This window comes from Ischnura elegans, chromosome 8, assembly GCF_921293095.1.
Source record: "Ischnura elegans chromosome 8, ioIscEleg1.1, whole genome shotgun sequence".
Classification (NCBI taxonomy): Eukaryota; Metazoa; Arthropoda; class Insecta; order Odonata; family Coenagrionidae; genus Ischnura; species Ischnura elegans.
The window spans coordinates 115,659,978-115,677,719 of record NC_060253.1 but is presented as its reverse complement, the minus strand read 5'-3'; the positions used below and the strand labels follow the sequence as shown (position 1 = coordinate 115,677,719).

At 42.7% G+C, this 17,742-nt stretch overlaps 1 protein-coding gene across 6 annotated transcripts in view; it reads right to left on the bottom strand.

Moving 5' to 3' along the window:
• Positions 1–13,040: 13,040 nt before the first annotated feature.
• LOC124163549 (transmembrane and coiled-coil domains protein 2) overlaps positions 13,041–17,742 on the bottom strand; it is a 410,710-nt gene continuing 406,008 nt past the window's right edge. For all 6 annotated transcript variants that reach the window (XM_046540530.1, XM_046540532.1, XM_046540528.1 and 3 more), the window contains one exon: positions 13,041–16,291. In XM_046540530.1, the coding sequence (XP_046396486.1) occupies positions 16,165–16,291 (127 nt within the window). In that variant the 3' untranslated portion in view covers positions 13,041–16,164. The remainder of the gene's footprint in view (positions 16,292–17,742) is intronic.

Here is a 17,742-nt window from a genome sequence, read left to right as displayed (position 1 = left end):
AATTTTTTAAACACAATCACACAATCAGGTCAGAATAACGTTCTTAAACATAACAAAGAAAACCACATCACAAGCAATCGAAAGAAAAAAAAATGAAACCAACACTAGCAATTTCGTCCCCTTACGTTATCACGGTCACATCGCACCATTTCTAGTCCTAACCAATATTTTACAACAACTATTACACTTTCAAAATCACACACAAAAACAGAGAACACAATTACACTAAGAACTATAACCACATTATTTTCTACCGTGATCGATGGTTACCCTAGCTCGACCTTAAAAGGATTCAATTCACTAGCACTACTACCCATATAAATCTAACAAAAATTATTGACTACAATGCAAACATCTCCTACCTCGGAGAGCACCTACCCATTATTATTAGTATCTAAGCAATATTTTCCTCACCATCGCTTGCCCCATCATCTCTCTCCTCATTAACCACTACGCGTACGTTCCTAGCATCGATAGTCCTCGTACGAGTGGATTTCTCGCCCAACCCATGGCATTTTCCCTTAATGCAAGTAAGTTTACTATATAGTATCCCCAAAACTACTATTAAAAGTACCCCTAGGCCAACAGGGATCGAGATGTGATAGATATTTCCCGTTGATGACTTCCTTTGCACTCGCTCTATCAATTCGCTCAAGCCAACAGTCAGTGACCCCTTCGCGACTTCCGTGTCAATCTCCCTCTTGAGCAAGCTCAAGCTGTTCATGTCCATTTTTATTAAGGTTTCCCTTTCCTTCCCAAACATTTCAATTTGAGGGGAAACAAACTCGATCAGGCTTTGCGACACTTCAGATCTCCCCTGCCAGGCTGCTATGATTTTGAAATTCTCACCCGTTACATCGCAATGGCTAACGTTAGCCAGCAAACCACTTCCCTCCAATTTCAGCAACCTGGGCCTGGCTTCTCCTACTCCATCATGACACAAAAAGGTGGCGGAGAGTGTAGAAGGAGCAGTAAACACCCAGCCCCGTTCAACCTTGCGGAAGAAAGGCATTACCAGGCGTATTTCTTCCCGGATACACATTTTAGTCCCCCTATCCATGAATAAATCATACTCACAGCTTACCCCTGATCCACTCAACAGAACGAAATCACCCGGGCATGTATATATAGGTCCTTCTCGACATTTTTGGAGCTCATCAACCCCCGCGATAGCAAAATAAGTTCTGTCTTTCGAGATAAGCAGATATTCCCCCACTCTCCACTGACCGTAGACGTCTAATGCTGGGTATTTAATAGGGAAAGTGTGGACTCGATACAACTCCAGAATACCGCCGTCTCCAACCACCGGAATCTTTATTATAACCCTCAACGTCTCACCCACCACTACGACCGTCACCCGTGCGATCTCATAATATACATATAGCGTCTCATGCTCACATGCGGATAACATTCTCAATGGGGGCCGTAAACTATCTCTGATTCGTCTGAGACACTCTAAATATTTATTTGGTGTGATTAAGATGCTACTAAGTCTATTATAAACACTACTCTCCAATGCAATTCTCAGCCCGGTCAAGTCAATCCTAGCATTGACTAAGGCGTGACCCACCTGCCTCAGAGCATCTTCGGTCATCACCATCTCCCGTAGTTCCCTATAGTTGGCCTCCGACTGATTAAACCTCAATTGCGACTTGTTCCTGTAATCAATATACTCGTCAACCAAACTCCTTAAGAAGCGCGTGTTATTTGCCACTCGTCCTTCCATTCCTTTCAGAACCAACAATTGAGCACCTATAGCTGCATGAGCATCTCCCCCCTCCCTCTCAAGCTTCTCAATTCTCCCATTTAGCTGTCTCAAATCCTCTGCGTCAGCTGTTCCGAGAACCATTTTTAGAAGGGATCCTCCTGCATCAATCCAGCCTCTTCTTACTCTCTTTTTTTTCACCAAATCCACTAGGGTCTCTAATTCCTCTTTCACCCTTGAATACTCCACTTCCATCCTATTTAGAGCAATTTTGTATCCCCTTCCCATGGATACCCCTCGAGTTAATTCGGCTTTTTTCCTCAATTCTGCAAACGCGTCAACTAATTTGACATACTCCTTCTGTACCTCTCCCAAATCAAAATTGATAACCAACGCCCACGTTTTATCAGTTATTACCACGTCTTGCGCCCGCTCAAACACCACTCCACTCCCTATTGGAATGACATCTTGCCCATCTACAGAATCCACAAATATAAACAAAACACACATCACCAAAATTTTACACTGTATAGCTGCTCCTTTCCCCATCATGACGGAGGGGGATTCCTCTTGCGCAGGAAGTAACGGGGGGAAGGGGGGAATCGGGAGGGGGTGGCGGTCCGGGTGGGGAGTGAGATGGGGGATGGGATGAACGTGCCCTCGAGCGGAGAAGATAAGGGGACCTCTGAGGAAGGGGCGTGCTCCAAGCGTCTTCTTCACTCCCGACAGCGGCACGGCCTTGCTCGTTATCAGCAAGGTCGGCAGCCTCCCCTCCACTCTCCCTCTCCTCGCAGATGGGCGTATCTTGCAGGGGACGCTCTCCGCTAAGGCAAGGCGACGAGCTGTCTAGCCCTTCCGATAAGGAAGGAGATCTCCTACAATCCTCTCCCTCGTCCTCAGCTCCGATGAAATTCCCGGAAGGCGAAGAGAAATTCCAAGAAGGAGATCCCTTCTCAGCTCCCTCAAAGACGGGAATCACCGTCTGCTTTTTGGGCCTCCCTCGTCGCCTCTCACTGGCAGCGCCTGCAACTGCGGGAGAAGGAAGACCAAGATGGCGGGGATGGGGCTTTACTCTATTTTTATGCACAACTAACGTCCTATGAGGGAGTTGCAGCATTAAATTTACGGGAGGAAGAACCTTAACAACGCTGTACGGCCCCTTCCACGGTCGGTGGAACTTCTTTCCCACACCTGTCTTCACACAGGGGTCTCTTAAATAGACTAAGTCTCCCACTGAATACGTCCGGTCCTTTCCCTTGGATCCCGCCCCCTTGAACTGCTGTTTTCGTGCACGCTCATTGTTTCTAGCACACTTTCACCACATCACTTGAAGTCTATCCCGTAACTGTTCCACTTGAGCATTACACGCATCTCTCAGAGGTCTCTTCACACACTCAAACGGCGAGTTCATTTCATAACCAAATATTATTTCATGAGGGCTGAAGGCCGTGGAGCTGTGTACTGAGCTATTATATGCTGTCAAAGCATAGCATAGGATTTCATCCCAACTGTTGTTTTTAACATTCACATAATGGGATAGAATCTGTGCTATCGTGCGGTGCACCCTCTCTATCCGTCCGTTGCACTCGGGTCTGTAAGGGGATGTACGCAATTTGGTCACTCCTAGTAACTCACATACACCCCTAAATAAGTCCGACATGAAATTACTCCCCTGGTCGGTTAGAACCTTGTCAGGGACACCGAATCTTTAGATCCACTCCTTCACAAGTGCAACGGAAACCACCTCTGCTGTCTGATTTGGCAAAGGAACCATTACCAGATACCTAGAAAAATGATCCAAAATTGAAAGAATGAACTTGTTTCCCTTCTCAGTCCGGGGTAACGGGCCAACTATATCAAGAGCGATAAAATCAAAGGGTCTATCGGTGGCCGGAAGGGCTTGTAACGGGGCCTTACACTTCCCATACGGACTTCTTCTATTACACGACACACAGTTTTTCACATATGCCTCGCAATCTCTTCCCAGGTGCGGCCACCAATAGCGCGCCCCTACGCGGGCTTTAGTCGATCTAACCCCCAGGTGTCCCGCGAGGGCGTAATCATGGCACTGACGCAAAATGTCAGTCCTTATGCTCTCAGGGACAGCTATCACTCTTCCCCGCGGGCCGATTTTAAAAAGGATTCCGTCCACAACCTCAAATCCTGCCTTGCCTGCCCATTCCTCGCACTCTACGTCATTCCTTTGCGCACTTGCTATGTCGACACTCGGCGTACATTTAAATCGCCTCACCTTCCGGCTAAGTCCATCGGCGTTCTTGTGCAATACCCCGGGCTTATGCACTACCTCGTAGTCATATTCGGAAAGTTTAAGAGTCCATCGCATCAAGCGGCTACTTGGGTCACGCAGGCCAAATAGCCACTTGAGGGCTGCATGGTCACTAACTATCTTAAATTTTCGTCCATACACGTAGCATCGGTATTGCGCCACGGCAAACACAACACTGCACAGTTCCTTTTCGGTCACTGAATAATTTATTTCAGCGGAATTCAGCTGTCTTGATGCATATGCAATTGGATGTTCTTCCCCGCCGATCTCCTGTGAAAGCACTGCCCCTATTGCGAAGTTAGATGCATCGGTGGAAATAATAAATGGTTTGTCGAAATCTGGATATGATAATACGGGGCTATTAATCAGGGAATCCTTTAGTTTCTCAAAGGCCCCCGCGCAATCTTTATCCCAGTCGAACACTGCACCTTTTCGTAATAATTTCGTCAACGGCCTCGCTATTTCTGCGTAACCCACCACAAAGCGACGATAGTAATTCGCAAGTCCTAAAAATGACTGAAGTTCCTTCACGTTGGCAGGGGTGGGAAATTCCTGCACGGCTGATACTTTTCCCGGGTCAGGTTGCACTCCATGCTTTGAAATCACGTGACCTAAATAGTTCACCTTTTCCTCCGCAAACTTACATTTCTCAAACTTAAGCGTGAGCCCGGAGTTCCTTAATCTGTCGAGTACGGCACGCAGCCGTACGGCATGCTCCTCTATCGTTGCACCAAAGATGATCACGTCGTCCAAATACACGAGGCATTGTACCGGCTTCAAGCCCCGTAGGAGGCCGTTCATCATCCTTTGGAATGTGGCAGGTGCATTCCGCAATCCGAACGGCATCCTAGTGTAGTGATAATGCCCGCTGTCGACATTAAAAGCGGTCTTTTCTTGATCATCTTTATGCATCGGTATTTGATGGTAACCACTCGTCAAATCCAGCGTTGAAAAAAATCGCGATTTACCCAGATAGTCCAAAGATTCGATGACGTTGGGAATGGGGTACACATCAGGGACAGTGACCGCATTTAAAGCCCGGAAATCCACACAAAACCGGTACGCCGGGTTTCCATCAGCCGATTTTTTCGGCACGATCACAATTGGGGATGCCCAAGGGCTGTCACTATGGACAATTATACCCGCTTTGAGTTGCTCGTCGACGAACGACTCCACAACGGGCTTCAATCGATGTGGTACTCGATAAGGTCTTCTGTAGATAGGAGGGGCGCTGCCTGTGTTGATTCGGTGAGACGTCAGGGCGGTAACAGGTAGTATATCCTTCTCCGTGAACAGATCCTCGAATTCTTTTAGTAGTGGATGGATGATCTCCCTCTCATCGACATCCAGGTGCGCCAACTTTTCGCGGAACATTTCCCCGCTCTTAGCCGACGCTATCGTCCTCACCCTCTTCCCGTGAGTCTTTCCAACCCCCGCTTCGTAGGGCTCCAACTTTACAGCCATTCCTAACGTAGTCCCTTTACGTAGTACTACTTCCTCGCGGCCAAAATTGGTTACTTGCAGTGTGATTGACTGCTCCTTATCAACGGTGCACAGTCCCCTCGCAACATAACAGTTTTCCAACGTCTCCAATGCAGGCTCCACTAAATATGTCCCTGCACCAACGCACCCATCCACCGTAATTCTCAAAAGCCTCCCCGAGTTAGGCGGCACCCTTATTTCTCCCCCTAGGCACACGGGATATTCTTTACTCCTGCCGAAGTTTATCTTCTCCCGTCTTATATCCCTTGATTGTTGATCTGAAGGAAAATTTAGACTTGGGTCGCCATATCCTTCCTTTCGGCGACCTAATAACCGAATCTGCCGCCCCCACAAGTGCAAAATCCCATTACACACGTCCAATACACCTCGATGTTTTTCCAAAAAATCTAATCCCATGATGCCATCCACTCCGTCCAACTTGTCCACAACTTGCACTTTCATGGGATAGACGTGATCATCCAAACGTAAGGACACCACCTTTTGCCCGTGTGTCCAAAGCGTCCTTCCCGTGATTCCTCTCAGGTGGCACCCCGGGCTTGAGAGCCCATAACGGCCACTTATTTCACTTGATATTAAAGATACTTGCGCCCCCGTGTCAATCAAAAGTGCGCACTCGCGTCCCTCTATGACGCCCTTCACCCTTAAGTCACCCTCCGCCGCATTACAGTCCGTCACAGGGATTGTTATCTTTAGGGGCACCCGGCGCCCGCGGCCGCGCCGGTGCCATGGCCGTTTAAATCAGGCCCAGGTCTTCCACGACGTTGGCATTCGCGAGCGATGTGTCCCACCTTGCCACAAGCGTAACATTGATCCCTTCGCGGCAGTCTGCATTCCCGTGCAAAATGTCCAGGCTGGAGACAATTGAAACATTTCCTCTCGTTTGGCGCCCGAAAAATCTTCGGGGGGATTGGCGGCGCCCGAGATGCCACCTTCGCTTCGATCGCCTCAGCCCGCAAGGCGCTTCTGACAGCGTCGTCGAGGGTCTTCGGCGCATCATGGCGGCATCTGCACTCAACCTCACCGGAGAATCCATTCAGGAACGCGTCCAACGCCCTCTGCTCGGCTTCAAATAGGGTGGCCTCAAAAAACTCCTGGGGTCGATTTCTCTCATAAGTGTTCGCGTTAGCATTCCTTATCCGATCAGCGAAAGCCTCTATATCCTCCATTGGGCCCCGCTTCATCTGAGAGACAAGCTCCCGATAGAACCGAGCGTCGTGTTTCCGCTTATATATTTCAATAAACACCTTTTTAAAGTCTTCATAAGAGGCGGCGTCACGGCACTCCTGCTTCGAGCGGACGAATTCCGCTGCACCACCCGACACACGCAATCTTGCAACCCGTAACTTATCCGCATCAGCCCAGCCACTTATTACCGCTATCTCGTCCAAACACTCAAAAAATGCAAATACGTTCTCCGACTGACCACCCGTAAACACTCCTACAGACGATAATAGTGAGAACTTCTTACTGTCGGGGCCTAAACTGGAATTAAGGGCACTATTATGTTCAGCCAATCGGGATTTTAGGGATTGATTTTCACAGGCTAACTCACGAAGCCTCTCATGGACGTCCTCTATCACTTGCTGCAACTCCACCTCTTTTCCACCAACACTAACTCGCCCCGCCATAATGATCTTACCTCCTTATTCCGCGACGATATTCCGTCCTCAGGTCTGCTACAGCTAGATGGACGAATCCCACTTCTGACACCAAGTTGTAAGTTGCCGGGCGCTGTCGTCCTCGTCATCCGCAGAAGGATAAGGAAAGTCGCGCAGAAAAAAGGAGAAGTCACATGTCGGGGAGAATCACACTTTATTTTGCCTTGGTTTCCTTACAACCGTCGACTGCCCCGAACTGCCCCGCGAACTGCCGTCTCCCTCTCGTCAGCGTTTTTCCGTTGTTTCCCAGGTGCGTTGCAGGCTCACGTTCTTAAGAAAAGATCTCTTACCTTACGTGGCCATGCGAGCGCTTCCTGTCTGCGTTGAGTGGTAGGGGAATCGTGAGAGCGAAAGGAAGGGATTTTATAGCTGAGCTGGTCTGGGAAGAGGAAATGAGGCAAGGGAAACGGCAGTCGCCTCTTACACTTTCTTGTTCTCTGAATTTGCATTAGGTTTCCAAACCCCGTTACTTACACGAAAGGAATGCAGAGCAACAGATATTTTGTCATTTCACAGATGTTGAGTGTCGTATTGTCTGTGATTAAGGGTCTCCAGCTAAGTATTCGTGGTGGATTTTCATATATTTTTTAAGAATGGGCATTTCGGTCAAATCTCTAATGGAATTGGTGGTTCACCTTGCCCGTTGGCCTTAAAAGCACTTCTATCGTAATTTTTCGATGGTCTGCCATGCAATTTATCACTACCTGCGACTGCTCATACGTGATTTTTTGATGATATCTTCCGCAAGTCACTGCTAATTATTGTTTTATTCGACTTTATATCCTATAAGTAAGAATTGAGGAGCAAAATTCGTTCATTTGTCAAACTTTTAAGGTGAATTAACGAAGGACACATCCTTATTAATCCATAAATAACACTAATTGTCTTTATCGACTGCCAACAACTCTTGCCGAAATATTCGTCTGCTAGGAACAGTTGCCGCGGAATTGGAACACCGCACGCCCTTGCCATTGGCTACACCATTTTCGGGCTGAAGGAGCTCAGAATTTTTCATACAAACGTCACTTCCGCCGCATCGCTCCTTACCGACCCCTTGACACGTACTCTCCGCCCGGCGGTGACTTGCCGACCGTCCCATTCGTAATCGCAAGGGGCGGTATGATACCGTATACCGAACGAAAACTCCGCCCGGCGGTAGCGTACCGCCCGCTCGTTCGTAATAGGCCCCCTTGTGAGCTAACGCAATGGTGTATGGCTGGAGGTGAGTGTTCTCCAGTTATGCAACACGCTGCAATTGGATGCTTACGTGCACATATTTTGTGAGTGAGCCAGATTGTTTGAGCTTCAATTACGGAGGGCATTTTAGCTATCAAGGCTGGAAATTATAATTAGTGAAAAATTAAATAAATATAATCTATATGCAGAATATTTTTCTAAGTAATGCAGGTGGTAAGATGAGGGCAGATAGCGGGGGAAGGTGAAAAGGGAAAATATTGAAAAAGGTATACAATGGATAGTCACAGATGCATTACGGTTCGAAAATCCTTGTGAAGGAGAGTGAAGTGGGTGAAGAATTAAGGAACAAACGTCATTACCTGCACCCATAATTGTAAGGAGTGAACAATTTTTATTAATTCTTTCGCTTATTTCTAATGCCTTGAGGTGGTCACCGCAGGGCCAATGCTAAGAGAACTTCTCCCTAAGGTTGAGTCATAGGGAAACCCACTGAGAATGGTCACTGAAAACGAGCCATACGTTTCCTAAAAACTCCTTGACCCTCCCAATTTCTTTGCAGCATCCACCAAAGGACTTCAGAGATTTAAAAAAGCATATCTCATGCCACCCTTCAAATTTGAACGTTCCTATCATTATCACCCGCCTAAAAATCCTCCAACGGTATTTTCCAATCCTAATGCACTATCGATCCCCGTTTGCTTCTTCCCCTGCACTCTCCGACCGATTTTCTCCCCTATCACCGCTACATCCCCCCCTCCATCACCCTTCCCCATACAAACTATGGCATACATGACCACAAGAGCAGAGTGCGGGCAAAATGTTACCAAGTGTACATAAAGACAAATTAGCAGTTGCACATAATTGATTCCAGAACTATTGGTTTCTATACGGATCTACTGTCCCAGTGTGTTATTTGCATTGCGTCAAGTAACGCGGCCATTGGAGTGACAACAGAAATTTACAACTTTCCTTCATGAACCCGAAGGCATCATATGCACAGGTAAGTTTCAATGATTGAAATTACTAGGGAAGTAATTTGTAATTTTAGAGAAGTTCTATGAACTAAAATAGTTTTTTAATTTTTAGATCCTCTTTTCCACTTCCGTAAATGTAACGTACCATCCATAATCTGAGTGAGCATCTCAGTGACAGCAGATATTTTCACGTTTCTTTCACAAACATGAATAAATCATATGCACAAGTAAGTTCCAATCCTTCAAAGTACTAAGGAAATAATCCCTAATTTTTGAGAAGTCATATGAACAAAAATGTTGTTTTTATTTCTTAGACCATGGCTAGACAAAAGATTTTGTCTCAAGATGACATACAAAAACTTCTGAATGTCGGAGAAACGAGTGACGATGATATGGATTACCAGTTTATCGAAGAGGAGAGTTCCAGTGAAGATGAAAATGAAAGTGCTGCATCTGAAGTGAGTGATTATGATTCTGAAAACTTCTCGGATACAGAGGCCACGACAGAATCTGAAAGACCGATTTCATTTCTTGGTAAGGATGGCACTGTATGGAATTCTCAGCCATTTCCAGTATGGCAAGCTAGAGCTCACAACATAATAAAGGGCCAAACACACAAAATAGTTTTATCGCCAGGGAAAATTTTAGTGAGCCCGATTGATGCTTTTTCACTCTTTGTTGATGATTTATTGGTGGAATATATTGTCAAGTTCACAAATATGGAAGCTGAACGGGTAAATTCATCAAAAAAGTTAAAAATTGTGTGGAAACCTTGTGACTGTATTGAAATTAGAGCATTTTTGGCTTGCTTCTTACCGCAGATCACCTGCAATCAAACCATACGAGCTACGATGTTCTCTGGAGTCAGTTGTATGGACCACCTATATTTAGGGCTACCACGGGACTGAAAAGATTCAAATTCTTGTTAGCATTTATCCGCTTTGATAATAAAGTAACGAGATAAGTACGGCCTCAGAAAGATAAATTCTCCCCAATTCGAGAAGTCTGGGAAAGGCTAAATACAAATTTTTAAAAACATTACTTGCCAGGATCAAATATCACTGTGGATGAACAGCTCATTCCTTACTGAGGTAAATGTCCATTCAAACAATACATGCCTTCAAAGCCAGATAAGTACATATGGCATGAACGTTTGGTGGGCCTGTGATTCAGAAATGTTTTACCCTCTAAACTCTATGCCTTACCTCGCATAAGAGGGAGGGGAAAGAGCATTGCCTGGTTTGGGTCGAAGAGTTGTACAGCAACTAACTGAGCCATACCAAAAGACGAACAGAAATATAACATGTGACAATTACTTCACTGACATGGAGCTCGCACAGAACCTTCTCAGTAATGGCCTCACTCTTGTTGGAACTGTAAGAAAAAATAAACGATTCATTCCAGTCAGTTTTCAAGCCAATAAGAATCATGAAGTTGGTTCTTCATTGTTTGGTTCCACCGAAAATTGTACGTTAGTATCATATGTACCCAAGATGAGAAGGTCGCTAGTTCTTCTATCGACCATGCACCATAGTAATACAGTTATGGAGGATGTGAACACTAAACCTGAAATTATCAATCACTACAACTCCACCAAAGGAGGAGTCGATTCCCTTGACCAGTTAGTACATGTCTACATGTGTAAGAGGGGCACACATCATTGGCCTTTTGCGTTCTTCATGAATGGCTTGGATGTGAGTGGAGTATCAGTGGAGTTTATCAGCATTCCTATTTGGATGAATACTCATCCAAATTGGAATGCTGATAAACACAATTCAAGAATATTATTTATTAAAAGTGTATCGGAGAGCCTAGTTCAGGTCCACATCGAAAGACGATCCAATTTGGGTTTGTCTAGAAACATCGTAATGGCTAAGGAGATTTTTGATGGAGAAATTTCTCAGCTAGCATATTCATCAAGTTCCAATGCAACAAAAAAGAGATGTTATTTGTGTTCATATGCAAAACATCGAAAGCAGATATGTAGCAATTGTGAGCAATCAGTGTGCAATGAGCACAGTGCCATTAAACATTTATGTAAAAGTGCAAAAAGTTTTGATGGGAAGCCTACTCTGGCCTTATTTATGATTTTTTCCCCTAATAATAAGAAGTTATGTTGTTTTTATTTGACTAATATGACAAGAAAATATTAATGCATTTTATAAATCATGTTGATTGATTCTGAATTTCAATTCTTGCATTAGTGTTCATTTTTATGAAGAATAAATCATAATAATTTCAGATTTCAAATTTTTGTACGTAATTGACAGGTAAATTTTTTCATCTATGACCATTAAAATTCATTTTAAATACATGTAATTGTATTAATTAGCATTATTTGGCAAAACCTAATTTTATTTCTGCTGGCAGAGTATCCCGCTTGAGCAAAAGGAAAAAAATCAACATGTAGCAGGGTCCGATGGACCCTGCCTGCCCGGTTACCTTAGAGATTTGAAGGGCCCAGGTGAGGGTTAGTGACCTTATTTGACAAATTAGATAACATAACTGAGTATTGAATGACATAAAACACTTTATTGGTCAAATGGGCCCTAGCCATTCTTCAATTGCACTCAGAACTCCACCCGTCAAGGGCTCCTTCAAAACTTGAGTCAATGATTAAAGAATCAATCAACAGAACTTTGGAATGAACAATGCCAAATACACTCAACTTCCCACTGTCCAAGCTAATGTTATCTAGCGATTTGATCGATGGATAGGAAAACTTCCTCATAGGAAAACCCATTAAAATCGCTGGCACATTAATTGCTTGTGCTTGGTTTCGCTAATAGTAGGGCCCTCTTCGCTTCTATAGCGTTGGGGTGTTTTTCCCTCGTCCCGTCCTCGACGGGCTCCCATCGTGGCGGCGCCTCTTTTCCTTTTCCTCCCCCTCCCCGGGTGATCGAGCGTATAAGCCACTGGCTTGGTTCCCGGCCCCGGTGCGTTGTATCCCCCAAGGGTTCGTCCTGAGCCCTCATGCTCTCTGTCCAAGCTAATGAGTGTAAGGTGGAGCCCAAGTATGTAATGGAAAAGACATGATTGAAAATATAAAAATATGGCCGGAACATGGGACATTTTACAATGCAATGAGGAAAGCATGAGGGATGCAAACATTTGTGTACACATGTAGATGCATTTAATTGATGCAAATCAAACTTTTTTAGAGCTATTATAATAGCCTCATAATGTTCTTTGAAATTTTATGCATATGGGGAGGAGAGAAAATAAGTTGAAACCTAATACATATGTACCAATACGTATGTATACCAACTAGTAATTGGGAGCGGAACTCTAATTGAGAGTTGAGTGCAATTTAAATTTCCACAATGTGACCATATAATTTTCACTCTAAGGATTGAAATAACAATGCTACTTGTATACTTGTGTATATATATATATATATATATATATATTATTCATATATATGTTTTCTTTACACAGAGGTGCATTATAAATTACACACACATACACACACACACACAAGAAGTTAGTCCCAGTCTTCTTCCATTTGAACAGAGCAAGCATTCATCACAAGCAACCGTTGTGGCTGATGCGTGTAGCACACAAACATTCCTTGGACAATAGCTTAATTAAATCCGTTGCCACTGGCACCAGCCTATCACGTTTGTGCTATCACTTGGGGCAAACACCCAGCAGTCATGTATAGGAGAAAGGCATTCATTGTGATCGTTACAAGAGGCTATTTTTGCAGGGAAGAAAACAAAGAAGCTAGGGACGGAATTAAAAATGGGAGACATGTTCTTTCTGGAGAAAAAATTGAAGGTTAACAAAACAATTAAAAGAATGATGTGACGGTGTGATATGCCCCAACATAAAATATTTTTGTCAAATATCACTAACAGATTCATACATCAAACTTGCTCGCAATTTTGACCTAACACCACGTAAGTACTGTGATGGTTTTTCTCTGATGTATATTTGTATAATACAAACAAAGTCTTTAATCAACATACACTTCATAGTATTACAAGAAAATGTTCACCAAAAACAATGGTCACACAACACCGCCAAATGATTCCTCCATTGACATCAATGAATGCTTAAAATAATCATATCCTACACACTCTCAATAAAAAAAAACACCATAATCCATCTAACCAGAGAGAGAGAAATTGGGGAATGTAATGTCTGTTTTCAACCAAAACGCCAAAAACTCTCACATAAGCATAACAATGAATGAAATCACATAATGACCTCTAACAATTAGGAAAAATATTGAGTGAATTATTGGTTGCGGTCATAATTAGGATATCCTAACATTCTGGCAAACCTGGCACTTCATTTGACAACCATATGACAGCAATCACACAACCTTAACTCACAAAATTCTTTTAACTTGCTCAAGGATTGCTCTGAGCACATCTGGTAATAATAGCAGTATTGAGCTCTGGGCAGCCATTGTGCTTTGCTGTGTTTTAACCATTGATTCTGAAATATTTTCTGTGTAGAGGTGGTTAGCTGGCTATCACTTCTAGAAGTGGACGCACTACTAACGATGTGTCAACAATGCATGTTCACTCACTTATTACACACACATGCCACGATCCCTCACACTTTGATAGATTGAGCCAAATAGGTCACTTCATTGTGAAGTAATTTTGAATGGGGTTCAATAATGAACAAACACCATCGGCAGGCAGCCACACAAACAGCCTCGATACGGCCGAACTTATTTACAGCTTTGACCCATCATCACTTTAACTATTGTCCTCAAAATAATATATCATTCAACAATGTGAGGATCAACATTCATCCAGTTAATATAGGAAAACGTACACCATCCTTAATATATTACCTACAGTGGTGAAATTCTGAGTCACCAAGCCACACACAACTGGCAGTCCTCTTCCAGGGTGGCCTAATCACAATTTCTATTCCATGGCGCAAATGGAGGGGTGCGCAGAGAGAGCAGGAAATAAAATTCCATCAGTACCACTAAATATGTACCCCCTTAACTCTCAAAGCCTTCAAAATCCTAAAAATAGTACCTTAAATAACAATAAAGATGAAATGTGAAAGACTGAATATACCCGGTGTTTCCAGTAGGTAGGTTACTCATTGAAATACGCATTGGAGCCCAACCAGCTCAAATTGAGAAATCAAGAATTACATTCCCGTGTTCCTTAAAACATTCAATAGCTGCAAACACAAAACGCAAACAAGTCTGCAGGGGGAGAGGAGGCACTGGTAGGGATGACTCATTCCATTCAGCAATCACTTTGCAATGGGAGAATGGGCAGTAAAACCTAATAGAAAAATATGAAAACATACACAGACATACAAAAAGGTGGTCTTGCATTGAATGACTTCCTGGGACGGTATCCCTGCTTCCACGAGGCACGCGATTGGACAGACGATTTTTGTTTAGAAGATTGTGCAATAAGAATTGACTTTGGAATGAGTTATGCCAGGACTATACATTAAGATCATCTGGGAATCGCCATTTTCGGAAGAAAGAGATCAAAGCCAGGATGTTTACAAAACTCAACTTCTGGTGGCACCACATCCCTATGTTATTTCTCTGCTTCCCCACAAAGAGATTAATAACTTGGAAACAAAACAAAATGTATGTACCACGGGATACTTGGAAATTTTTCCAAAATAGTTTGTGACATTGGTAGCAACTTCGCAACTAAAAAACAAACAAGACAGAAATCACATCCATCTTGTGTGGGATTAATACTATCCCCCATCTACCTATTTTAAAATCTAGAAGGCCTAAAGCAATACTTCTTTATGTAAGCGTAAAATTTACTTAATTACCCACGTAAAAAATTATATTACTATGGGTAGATGGGCAAATTTGACCTAGACTTGTTGAGATAAGTGAGATACACTCTCCCTTGATGAATCCTTTGCTTGTTGCATACACTACTGCTGCAATTAAGTATGTAATACAAAATAATGTTAACAATAAGTTTCCTTCTTCAATTGGGACAATTCCTCTGCACACAGTCACACTTCTTTCCGCAGTCGCCATAATCACCTACTTGACATGATGTGATATTCTCCATTAGTTCTTTGGGCATACACGCACTGTCCAGCCTCAGCTGTGGATGGGACAGGCACTGCTATTTTCAGACTAGATACAACCATTTTTTAATATTATTCTATCACAGATCACCAATTGGTCACAATAAGCGAATGCATTGCACACCTATTGGGACGGTATCACTGCACGTATCTTTTTAGTGGCCCTCTTCTGCTGCCCCCCACACTCATCATCATCATTTCCCTCCTTCTCTCTGTCCAGCCTTCAGAGGGATGAACAAAGATACATGATCAATTGGCCAAACAAAAGCCTAACACATCAAAAGGCTAAAGATGAGCTGTCACACCATCCGAGCAGTGGAATAGAATGTTCCACTTCAAATGATCCACGTAAAGCAAACACAAGTCTCAATCAGCAGGAGGAGTGAATCCATGCCACGAGGCCCCTGGCAGTGGAGCAGAGAGAGAACCTTCCGTTGATTTCATTTCAAAACAAATAACGTACTCACCAGTTTAAATTGGCTACTTGCTTTTGTCCAAATGTAAATAATTTTTAGTAACGGGTCGACACGACCCAGGTTAGCAGAAAAACCTAGTCCTGCAGAATATAGCGAGTACTTCAGCCAACGACAAACCATTTCAAACAGTCTGTTAGTGCAAACCAGCTACATACTAACTGGCCTGCACTTGGCGAGCAGAGATGGACAACTCGACAGATTTTCTCTCCTCCGAAAAAAATTGTTCACAGAGGTGAACTCTTCACTCCAACTATCAACACTGTCCATACATGGCTGCTACATAAGAGAGACTCATGGTTGAAAGCCTTGCAGCTCACTTGACAGCCAACGCATCCCGAACACGCCGCACCAAATGGCCACCAACTTCACTCATTTCTGGCCACTGCTTCAGTACAAACACAATGCTTGCAATGAAAAGAATAGTTGTCAAAATCCTGAGTCTGTGGAAAGAAAGAGATATACAATTGGTATTACTAACAGCTGACCAAGAATGTTATTAGGGAGAAAATGAAAATCCACAGCTACTGTTTGCTCATCTCTAGTCTAAATAAGAGGTTATCAATATTAATTTCTACTTAATAATATATACAAAATACACATTACTACTAAAAATTGAGCATCAAATACAAAATGCAGATAAGAATCAAAGTTAATTTAAGATGCAAAAATTTTTAAATTTAATCATTAAAGATATAAAATTAAAACAGAGTAGTTGTACTTTTGGTGGCACCATTAAGAGGTTAAACGTACAAGTTTCTTTGTCGCCTCCAGATCAAAGATTGCACTCTCAAGTATGGGCTATTTTTTTCTTTACATTTTGTGCAAGTAAATTAGTTTTTTAACTATAAAATTTGGATGTTACAATTATGAAAAATACAATGGAAAAGGTTTCCTACAAATTTTTCTTTGTTATCTGCCCAAGTGATACCTTTTCTTTTTGTTCAGTACTTACAATCACATACTTTATCCAATAGCTATGCATAATTACTCCTAGGAACTCATGTATAGTATACTGATGTTTTTTCCTTGGCTTATATATTATTTCCACTCATTGTCATTTCTATCATCCTGTGCATTAAGCCAAGTAAAATCAAATTTGCAACTCTTAAGAATAAAATGTGAGTAAAAACCATTCAAAATCACATTGTATGCAGACAAATTAAGAAAAATATATAGAAAAAGAGGAGGTGGAGTATTCCTATAGAAAAAGTTTAAATTTGCAAGAAATGTACAATGTTTTTCTTCTGCACAATGGATTTGGAGAATTAGGTTTGAAGCAAATATACGTACATTAAAACTCAAATGCTCATCAAAATATGAGTCCCCAAAGGCGAAACATTTATTGAAATGAGGAGACCCATTTATCAATCTACATATAAAAATGAATTCAAACTTTATACTTCACGACCCCTTATTATATATATATATATATATTTTTTATATCACGAGATGTGGGTCAAATGTAAATATTATTTTTTCAAACTTTGCCTACGTTTCGGACATTATATTTGTCCATCCTCAGGGCTTTAAGTCTGATGTTGTTTTTATGAGTTGGAAAAAAGTTTGATTTCTTACATTTAAGCAAAAAAATGACTTTTTTTTACTTGCTAAGCGTCTCATAAGTTTGGAAATTTCATTAGCGGCACGCGTCGCATCAATACCAAATCTTTGACGGAAATGTGCGTAAAAACCTTTTACTTTAGTTGTGATATCTATTTCCGGACTTTGATCTCCCATATTCCTCTTGCTTGGCGTAGTCCTTCCTGTTGAAAATGGTTTTCAATCTCTTCTGATTTAACTCTCCTCTGGCATGAAATCTCCTTTTTTTTCCTGGGTGAAGTGAATTGATGAACAACTGGACAGCTTCTCTTCCTTGTATAATTCAAACTTT